Source organism: Pseudopodoces humilis, chromosome 4 (assembly GCF_049639895.1).
Source record: "Pseudopodoces humilis isolate 2021_Gansu_Grassland_sample_001 chromosome 4, ASM4963989v1, whole genome shotgun sequence".
NCBI lineage: Eukaryota > Metazoa > Chordata > Aves > Passeriformes > Paridae > Pseudopodoces > Pseudopodoces humilis.
Window position 1 is genome coordinate 9,512,658 of NC_142203.1, and position 10,903 is coordinate 9,523,560.

General features: G+C 38.7%; 1 protein-coding gene across 1 annotated transcript; it reads left to right on the plus strand.

Annotated features, from left to right (window-relative positions):
* The first annotated feature begins 399 nt into the window (after positions 1 to 399).
* On the plus strand, positions 400 to 10,317 carry FAM174A (family with sequence similarity 174 member A). Its single transcript, XM_014261912.2, has 3 exons — positions 400 to 707; positions 5,295 to 5,426; positions 8,862 to 10,317. Exons 1-3 carry the CDS (start codon positions 400 to 402, stop codon positions 8,881 to 8,883), a joined length of 462 nt encoding a protein of 153 aa, XP_014117387.2. The 3' UTR covers positions 8,884 to 10,317.
* Positions 10,318 to 10,903: the final 586 nt, after the last annotated feature.

Genomic DNA, 10,903 nt, shown 5'->3' on the forward strand with positions numbered 1-10,903 from the left:
ACCGGGGCCGCAGCTTCGGTGTCAGCAGGGACAGCTCTGCCGTGGGGAAGTGGCTGCCAGATAAGCTCATAAATGGTCACTTTGGGAAGTTTCCTTAAAATTTCTGCTCTCACTGAAGTCAGGTATAAAATTTCTGTTCTTTTGTACATAGAATCAGGGTAAAACAGAGGACTGGTTAAAAAAAAAAAAGAAGTACCCCGCCTTAAATTTGTGACATTCCAAGTGGCCCCTCACTCGCGCCCAAGGGCCACTGACCAACCACAGAAAAAGGGTGTCGCCCACGAAAGGGATGGAGCGGCGCGGAGAGGCAGTGGAACGGCTTCCGCTTCCGGCGGCCGCACTGACGGCGGCGGGGCCCGACCGCGCTGCGCGGCCGCGCTGGGCGGGAGGCGGGGGGAGATGCAGCCGCCGGCGCTGCCGCGCCTCCTGCGGGGCCCGCTGCGGTTGTGGCGGGGGCTGCTGGAGGCCGCCGGCTGCGGGGAGGCTGCGGCCCCGCGGCCCCGAGACGCCGCCACCGCTTCCCTGCGCCCCACGGAGGAGGCCGGTGGTGCCGCCACGCGGAGCAGCAGCAGCAGCAGCAGCAGCAGCCGCCTGGCCGAGGTGTCAGCGCCGCCCGAGCAGGGCCAGCCCATGACCCAGCGCGCCCTGTCCGTGCTGGTGCTGGCCAGTGCCGCCCTTATCGTCTACTTCGTCATCCGGACCGTGCGGTGAGGGTGGGGAGCGGGCGCGGGGGGCGCAGCTGCGCGGCCGGGGCTGCTGAGGGGCTGGCGAATGGCGGCCGAGTGCGCCGGGCAGCTCCGGTGCCGCCTCCCCGTGTGGGTGGGGAGCAGCTCGGGCGGCTCAGCCGCATCACCGAGAATCGCACATCACTGTTGGGCCTTTCTCGACTCCCTCCTGTGCTCTCCCTGTGAACTCGACGCTGCTGGCGTCTGTCAGCCCACCTAAATTTATTTTGTATGTTCTTATTCAAAAATGTGATTCTTGACCAGTCTGCAAACTTCTGTATTGCTAAACTACAAAGTTGTTCTTTTCCTCCGCTTGTGTCTTTTTACGGAAAGGGCTCCTATAAAACTTGCTACTACTTAGCCTTTATGTTTCTCATGGAAACTATTCTCCACATAACTTGATATGCTTTTGCAGTTAAGTACAGTTTTTGTCACTTCTTGTGTTTTTTTTGTCTTGGTAGTATTACTTCTCTCTCTCTCATGCTTTAATGACTTTGATTCTTCAGAGCGAGGCCCAAATGTATGATTATGCATAAGGCACCTCAGTTATGGAGCAAGTTCTCCATGTCCTTTTCATTTCATTTAGATGCACCCATTGTGTCTAGTACCTGCATCATATAGTTTAGAAAGGCAGTTGAATGACTGTTTTGTGTATGTCATGTACTCAGATATACAGTCCAAGTAAACTAGGACATTTTGATTTTTCCATATGTTTTATAAATCACTCTTGAGAAGCCTTGAGGGCACTTCTCAGTGTGTCTTGTAACACCAGCCCGTTGGGTTTGGAGATGTGAGTAATACTATGGAAAGGCCAAATAAATAAATAAATAGATAAAAAGTCTGTCATTACAGGAGCTGGAGAGGAAAATTATCATCTATTACCATTATTTTCTGGATGAGTGGTAACTACCCAGTATTCTGGTTTTGGCAGTAGGATGCTGTTCTGCATTTGCAACTGGAGCGCTGTCTTCTAGGTGCTACTGTAAACTAGGAGCTTAACACTTGACATTATTCTGTAATTCTGCTGCATCTTGCTTCTGAAATTTGGAATAGGTAAAGTGTATGTTTTTGAATTCGAACTTGTAACTGAAATGTTTTTGTAGTGGTTATGTAAGAAATATAAAGATAAAGTGCTAACAACCCATTTTTTGGATAGGTTTCCTTGGCATGAAGACATATCTTGTTAAAACATAAAAACTTTTTGCAAACTTTCTACCAGGTTTTCTACCCAGCAGATAAAGGGAAGAAAGTGACTGTAGTGTTTCTGGATTTTAGTAGGGCTTTTTTGAACAGCTTTTTATGCTGTTCTTCACAGTAGCTGTCTGGACAACCTCTCCAGTTGTGGGGTGAGCAAATTAGTGGTGCACTGGTAAAAGAGATAACTGAATGACAGGGCTCATAGGGTTGTAGTAAGGAGGGGTGCATCTGGGTGGCACCCTGTCACCAGTGTTGCACATCAGCGCTCGGTTCAAGGGCCAGCTCTGCTGAATACTCTTATCTGGAGACAGTAGTTGAATGCACCATTAGAAACTTTGCTGATGACACCAAGATGAGTGGTGCAGTTGGCTCTCTCAACATGCAAGAGGGCTTGCAGAGGGATCTAGATAGATTGGAGCATTGGGCAATTACCAGTGGCAGGACATTTGACAAGAACAAATGCTGGGCTTTGCAGCTGGAACAGGAACTGGACACTAGTTTTACTTGGGAGAGAAGTGACTGCAGAGTAGTCATACAGAGAGGGATCTCAGGGTGCTGGGGGACCTCCTTGCTGGGCAGCAAGCTCAGTGTGAGCCAACATGTGCCCTGGCAGCCAAGAGGGCAAACTTCACCCTTGGATGCACCTCACACAGCACAAACAGTCAAGATTGTCCAACTGTACTCAGCATTGTCATGGCCTTCCTGTGAGTAACTGTGTGCAGTAAGGTTACTAAGGCACTTAAATACAACCAGACTAGGGCAACCAAGCTGGTGGAAGTGCTGGAAGGCCTGTCCTCTAAGGAGCAGCTGAGTACTCTGGGTTTGTCTACATTGGAGAAGGCAAAGTCTGAGGGGTGACCTCCTTGCTCCCAGTAGGTCCCTGAGGAAGGAGATACTTACCCCTTCTTGCTGAGATCCATCCATAGGGTGCATGGGAATGATTCAAAGTTGCACCAAGAGAGGTAAAAATTGGACATTAGGAAGCATTTTTTACTGGTAGGGTGGTCAATGACTGGAACAGGCTTCTTAGAAAGGGGCTCAGTGTTTAAGAGGCATTTGGACAATACCCATGGTACCATGCTTTAGATTTTGGATTGATCAGGCTGAGTCAGTAGTAGTCATAGGTCCCTTCCAACTGAGCAGTTGTCAGTCACAGCATAAAAGATTTTAAGTTATTTTTGTTGACAGTCAGGACACTGCTTTAGAGGCATGGCTGTGATGCATGTTGTGTGAGCATCTCCAGTACTCCTGTACTGTAGGTTTTTAACTCCGTCTTACATAGAGAAGGGTTTGAGTCGCAAGTGATTAGTGTATCCTTTTTCAACAAGATTTGCCTGAATCTAAAATCTGTGCCAGCTTTGTGAGAAGTTCTTTTTGCATTATCTACAATGCAATTACCTGCAATTATCTAGATGTTTGCTATGACTGTCTTAGGTCACTCACAAATCACAGCTACTCATTTTCCGTTTTAACCCATTAAGGAAAAAAGGTATAATGTAAAGTAAGATTGGTAGAAATACTGACTTTACGAGTAGCATGTACTGCCTCTTCTTTATTTCATATTTTTGTTGTGTTTTAAAAGTTTATTGTCTGCTAGGATATCCACAATGCTTGTCATAGTCTCAATTGCTTAGCTTCTACTGTAGTGAAAACCAAAAGGTACAATATGTAAGAAACAACCCTAATTTTCATCACACTGTCATCTTAAAAGTTTTAGAATTTTTTTTAACCTGGTGCTTTGAAGTGTGTGGCTTCTTTCTGTATTGAAGAGTTAAGAACAGATGAAATAAATTAAGAACATGGAAAGGACTTTGTCTTGAAGTGAAAGGTGAAATTTTTAGTTTTGGTGCTAGCCTTAGCTTTAAATGAAAAAGTTGGCAATTTTGTTCTGGGCTAAAGCACTTAAATGCCTGGGGGAACAATTGCTGCATTTTCATATCATAATTGAAAGTGGAGGAAATGGTCATGTTGATTATTTCTTATAACATTAGAAATTGGAGAACCTGGAAGAAGGGTATGTACTTTATCTCTTTCTCATTCTTACAATGTTACTTTTGCTACTCCATTTCAAAAGGAAATATGTTTTATACATTGGAGTGTAGTGAAAAGCTTAACCAAGATTGAATGCTGTTGTGTGTTCTTTCAAGAAGGGTATTTAAACAGGTTGTTTAAGTACACTTGGGTTTCAGGACAGAATTTGAAGCTGAGAATCTCAGCATTGTATTTTATATCTCTTACAAGAAAGTAAAAATGGTGCCTAAATGTGGGACAGAGAAGTCAGAATGCACAGTATACAATAGTATAATGTATTATACATAATCTGATAGCAGTACTATAGTATCATAGTATATTCATATTTTTTTTAGTAGCTCAGAAATATTCTGTGTTGAAGTTCCTAAATGTTGTAAACATGTTTTGTAGGCACCTAGCTTGTAACTTCTGGAGTTTCTAAATGAATGACCTTTGCTTTTAGCACTAAGTATCTAGACACAAATTCTTTTTTTTTATGTCCTATAGCTTTCACGTAGTTGTTTGCCAGTTACTGAAAGTGACTCTGTCAGCATTCTGTAAATGTGCCTTTGCACAGTGTTTGGTGAGTGGCTATTGGTCTGAGTTCTGGAACTTGAGCAAGGCTTGTTCCATGGGTTAAAGAGTACTTCTGGAAAGCCAAATGGAATGGTTCATTTTGTAGGTGATGCACACGGGACCCAGGCCCATGCAGCAAAGCTGTGGAGAGTGAGAAAACCAGATGCAGACAGTCTGCTTTTCTGTGATAAGCACTGTGCCTTAATCCTGAAACATCAGTCACTGCCTCTTCCTTCCGTGCTTTGTGAAGCATACAAGACATTGGCTCTACAAGATGTCTTTTTCTAAAGTGTAATTATAGATGATTTTTTAAACTTGATGTCTATAAAATTCTTCACAAATGATAATAAAAATTTCTAGTGTCAACCGTGACTTGTGTTACAAGTTACAGCTTTGCTATTGCTTTGTTTGGTTTCTGCCTGATTTGATCAGCTGTTTTTTATAAATGCATAAGACACATAGAGAATATGTAGCAAGGCAATTTTTTCTTAGTAGAAGTATGCTAGAAGTATGATGTATTTTTATGTGGCTTTTATATGCTAAATGCCATTTTGTATTCACTACATTAATCCTGCACAAAACAGGACACTCTTAATGGCCTTAATCAATTAATGAAAACTGTTGACATTTAGAATTTTCTGACCTCTAAATTCATAGAGCTAAGTGTGTACACTTATCATTAATTTTAGAAACTTACACAAAGTATCAGTATAGCAGTATTTTACATTATTGAATCAGAAAATAGGAAAGATTTACATTACTTGAATATTTTAAAATACTTTTCAGGCTCAGAAGGCAAAACAGAAAAACCCGAAGATATGGAGTTTTGGATACAAACATAGAAAATATGGAGCTGACCCCATTAGAACAAGATGATGATGATGATGATACGCTATTTGATGCCAGCCATCCTCGAAGGTTTGTATTTAGAACCTGAATGTACTTATAGAACTGAAGGAGTGTGGGTGATAAGCAGTTTCTCTGAGAAAGCTCACTACTGTGTTTCATATGTGTAGTTGGAGAAGGGATGTCAAGATCACTTGAATTTTAAATGGGCAAGAATTTAGTGGGCAAGAAGATAAACACCATTTGTCTTCAACATGTGAGTTCCAGAGAAATGGAGAGGAAGGTAGGATATTTTTGTTACAAATACAGTGTCATTGAAGCTAATGTTAAGTCAACAACTAGCTTTTACCTGTCTTTTTTCTTTTTTTTTTCCTAATTTGAAGGCTCCAGTTTTTCTTGTGTATTCTCACCTATGAGTTCTGCTTCAAGCAGCTTTGCTTTGTTCTGCTTTCTTATTGCTAAAGTAGTCAGCAGTTAGTTGATGATGATCCTGCACCACGTTTTACATTCGGTACTGCTGCACTGAAAAATTCACATTCTTAAGCTACTCTGAATCTTTGTAGATACAGGAAAATTTTGTTGTATTTCTTGATTGTGTTTAACTTTTATTCTGTTTCCTTAGTGTCTTTAAACATGATCAAATTCAAATCAATTAAATTTATGCAGTTCACACTTATATTTTTTCCTTATTGAGCAATGCCATCACATTGCACATGCAAAGATACAGTAAAATAATTGATGGGATTGTCATAGTTCATAGTGAAGACTGTCAGAAGAGATCAGATTAATTCTTCCAGTAACAGCAAGTAATTGATTCACATTTAATGTGAAATCAGATTCAAATCTCAAGCAAGACAGTTTGATGAATGCAATACATGATGGCTCAAATGAATTAAAAGTATTGGAGTAGTAAGTCAGGTGTTCTACCATTTATCAAGAGGAACTTTTGAAAAGAAAGATTCAGTCTGCTTTGTCTCCTTAATGAGAATCTTTCTGATTTAATTTTTTTTCATAAGTCAAAGCCTCTTTTGATTTTTTTCTCCCCCATACACTAGATTAAAGTAGCTAGAGTATCTCCACATAGCATTCCTCTGTATTTTAGAATTATGCGACATTTAACATTATGCTATATTACTAGTCTTTTTCCAGTGTATGTATACACACACAGACACACACACACACACACACACATAAATATACATATGTAAAATGTGATAGGCAATTGTCACATTATACCCAGGAATTCCCTCAATGTCTGCTTTAAATCTTTTAGCTTCTGTTGTAATTCAGGATACTTGTTAGACGTTTTGAGGTATTTGATGACCAGTTAACATGATACTCAGATACATGATACTGCTTATTTACAGGAGGATCAACTATGTTTTTTAGTAGGAAGTAAAATGGATTTATAGCTAGTCATCATTAACAAACAGTATTACACAATTCTAAGTTTCTGAGAGCATGTTTCTGATTTTTCTTCCTGCCTTTTCCCTAAACACTTTATCTTGAGGGAGAAGAAAATTTTTTTGAAGTATTTCATTGTAGAAGTATCTAAACTGTTGTTTCAATAGCACTCTGAAAGTATGTGTCTAAATTATTGAAATCCTTGTTTTGATACTGGAAACTCAGGAAAACAAGGACTTCAGTCAAATTTAGTGAAAATAGTGAATTTTCTCTGGTTTTGTATATTGATATCTTCCTGTGTTCTCTTTTATGTGGAGAACTTAAAATTTTAAGAGCTACCTTTTATTTTGAAATAGTGTTCATGTGTAGGTTAAAAGCAGTGCTGAACAATCCACAAATCTCTGTAAAACAGCTGTATAAAATGGTGTTCAAACTTTGCAAAGATAAGTCATTGCTGGGAGGGTAGTTTGAAAATTAGAGTACTTGAATTATTTCATTTTTTTTAAAATCTTGATTGAGAATGTGCTTCTTAATTTATTACCCCTTGTTTCAACTTGTTTGCATCTGCATTGAAGCTTAATAATCAGTCATCATGTTACTGCTTGAGCACAATGACCAAAGGGAGTACAAAATGCCTAAGTAAGCAAAGACAACTTGGTGCTGAGGACAACTTCATGAAAGTGATGCATATTCTCGGGAGATGTCATTACACTTTGTTCTGACATTTGTAGTAATTCAGAGGTATGGTTGATTGGGATTTTTAAAGGTAGCTTAAATATATAGCCAGGCCTAGAGCGTGGGAACAAGGAAGAGAAGCTTTTAGTAGGTTTTTGAGTTTAGTGCTTTGTTAAGTGAAGAACAGTTGCAGTTTTACTTAACTTAGACTCAACAATTGAGTCTTACTTAGTGCTTAAGTTTCTTTCCCTTGCAACTCATAACAGAAGGCACCAAAAAACTGAATGCAGTTACAGGCAATTCTTATTTCTGTGTTCATTTGCATTTGTTATTGACATCAAAATAGTCAAGTTTTGGTATATATATATGTATGTATGTATGTATGTATAAAATTATTGTTTTATATATAAAAATATGTCTTTTTTCCTAATTTCTTTGGAACCTGTTAAAAGACTGTAGTGGCACTCGGTTTGCTTTAATTTTTGTTGTTTGAAGCAGTCGAGCTTTTTTTAAGATGATATTCTACAAAATAGTATGCCTATATTAGAAATCCTTATAGTCTGATTTTGGGTTAGCTGGTAACTGTATTAGACCCTTCGCAGAACTAGACAGAGAAACTAGCTTCTCTCCTAAAAATCACCACAGTAGTGTTAGTATACTGGTGTCCAGATACATTACTTCTTTCAAGAGCTGCTGTTTTCTTTCAGAACTGTATGAAAAAAGGTCCCCAGTGCCCTGAGCTGTAACATAGACACAATTTAAGTATATTCCCACTGTCATCATCACCCATGTCACTAGTCTCTGTGCTGCTGATGTTTGGGGCAGTTTACCAAAACAGTAGGTTTTTAGCCTATTCTATTTAGCTATTTTTGCTCAATAGCTTACTATTAAATGCCCAAGTGTGAAATTCTAGCCCTTGGTCTCTCACAATACAGTTTTACACACATGCTGTCTGAGGAACAGTATTCTAATACTACATCTTTGCTTTTCAAAATTATATCATACTAGTAGTTTGCAATCCTCATTGAATGACTTCACGCAGAAACTGCTTGCTCAGTGCTGCAAGGCACAAGGGGAAGAATTTACTTTATTTTCTTACAGTATTCTGTAACTGGAATGCTACCAAGACTTGCCAGAGTTTCAGTAGGAACTCGGGAGCGTTGACAGTTCAAAAACATATTCTCATGGTAAATCCCTTTATATTTTTGTAAGTGAGTTGTCTCTGTATTTGGAAAGGTTAAATGAATGTGGGTTTATGGCACTTTGCTTCACAGTAATATGGTAACTAAGAGTTTTTCCAGTCAATTTTAATAATAAAATGTCATTTCTCTCTGGATTCTTTCATAATGTGTGATCTTTAAAAATGTAGGCTAAACTCACCTTGAAACAGGGCATTTCAGATTAATGCATCTGTTTCTTCTGTTGTAGAGAAGTACGTGCCTTTCAGTGAAAGAACTTAATCTTAGAACCAGAGAAGGAGACTGCTTCATGGGAGAAATAAGAAGCAAGAGGGTATGCGAGTGGGGGGAACTAATTTAATTTGTGTATTTTATGGCATCCTTAATATCTTGCAATAAGTAATGTATCAATTTGTTGTATCTTTTTTGTATATAGAGATTCTCAATGTATAGCCTATGGGGAGAGAATACTAACTGCACTAAGATAAAAAACCTATTTGGAAGGGAGATTACTTGTAAAACAGGCTGTTTTTTGCTTGTTACAAATCTTGTATGCCATTAAGTATGGTATACACTTTTTTTCTACAGTAACCTGGAATGTTAATTTTTTCTTCTGATATTAAATTGTAAATAAATATAGCCACAGTGGACTTCTCTGAATTGTTTGAACTTGATTTTAATTGAGGAGATGATTTATTGTTTACCAATAAAAAGCCAAACTACTGCCTTCTGTGTTGAGAATTTAAAAAGCTGAATTAACATGTTTTGTGTAAACTTCAGTGAAAAAATAAAATGTGTTTACAGTGTTCCTAGCATTTACTGTGATACTCCAACATTATACATTTTAAGGATACTTGAGATATTAATATAATTATGTAAAACATGGTATTGCAACATCTTCTTGCTGTTAAGACTCCCGATTGCAACTGTTGAGTTAATTTTTCGTGAGGTCTATCTTCAGCTTGTATGAGCAGATGTGGTTCAGTGACTAGGGTGTTGTGGTGTAATCCACATGTTGTCAGTATTCAGACCTGTAGTGAAACAGGGATTAGCCTTTGGAAAAATTCTAAGTGTTCTGTAACTCTAAAATGAAACATTGGCATCAGAAGCAGCTGTTGCTGAAATGTGTGGTAATACTCACATGAATGTAGTTGACATACAGCAGTTATATTTAATTTTTGTCTAGGCCCACAAAAATTATTAGAACAGTCTTTAAAACCTGGAAGATATACGTTTTTTAATGTGTTGCAGTTTCCACTGTAACTTTGATAATGTAGACAAAAATGTTAAAATTCTAGTTTATAATTAATGTATATTTGTTGCTAATTCCATATATCCATAAATATCAAGGCATAAAGTTGCTACAGCAGTATTGCTGGGTGTGACTGTATCCTCAAAGTGCCAAAGTTGTGGGCTACAGAGAAAGGGGAATAATTTTTCCTGATTCTTCATCCTCTTGGTGTTTGAACAAAATTGGAATACTTTTCTTTGAGGTTATTCCTACAGTGACTGGGTGGGGAGGGAGTCTGCTGTAGATTTTCTTTACCTCTACTGGCTGATTTGTTATGTTGAAACCTTCTTGATATAGTAACAGCTCAGATGAGGTCAAATCAGCCTCCCAGGGTAATTTTTACCTATGGCCGGTGATGTGCCACACACAGCTGGGAAATAGATTGTATTTACAATAAACACAAGTCTTTATTTTGTGTCCTGTTGTATCTAACTTTTTCTGCTTATGTTTAAAGATAAAACTGAAATGAAAACACAGCACTAATTCTTGGAGCTGCTTAGTTGAGGAATCTGGAGACATAGTAAAGAATAGGTTTTAGGGTAGTAGACTGCAAGGTGAGAAAACAGTAAATGATAGAAGGCAAAGTATATATCAAGGGGACTGTCAGTGTTAAACTAAATATACTTGAAATCTTTCAGAAATACAGACTGTCTTCCTGACATCCTAGAATTTGTACCTGTAAAATCTTTCTTCTTTGGACTTTGACCCACCCTGAGGACGTGTTGTGCTTGTTATGCACAGTATTTGAACTGTTTAAGCAAGTTAAAATCACTGGAAATGCAATCAGTCTTTAAGCTCTTGTATGTGCTGCAGGTAAACCTTGATGTTTTTCTGCAGATAAAACAAAATGGAGCAGGTTATTTATGTTTCCAAGCAAATTTTTTGGTGGGGAAAAAATCCAACCACAAATATTCTCAAAAATTTTATTTAGACTTCTTTTATCCTTGCCTCCAAAATTATGAGGCTCTATTTACGTGTGAAGCATCTATAAAGCAATCATA

What these genes read in the sequence shown, in the direction of transcription:
- FAM174A (XM_014261912.2), top strand. Translation starts at nt 400, where the DNA reads ATGCAGCCGCCGGCGCTGCCGCGCCTCCTGCGGGGCCCGCTGCGGTTG. An exon ending in TTCGTCATCCGGACCGTGCG is followed by an intron (nt 708 to 5,294) that starts GTGAGGGTGGGG and finishes AATACTTTTCAG; the next exon opens with GCTCAGAAGGCAAAACAGAA. An exon ending in GATGCCAGCCATCCTCGAAG is followed by an intron (nt 5,427 to 8,861) that starts GTTTGTATTTAG and finishes CTTCTGTTGTAG; the next exon opens with AGAAGTACGTGCCTTTCAGT.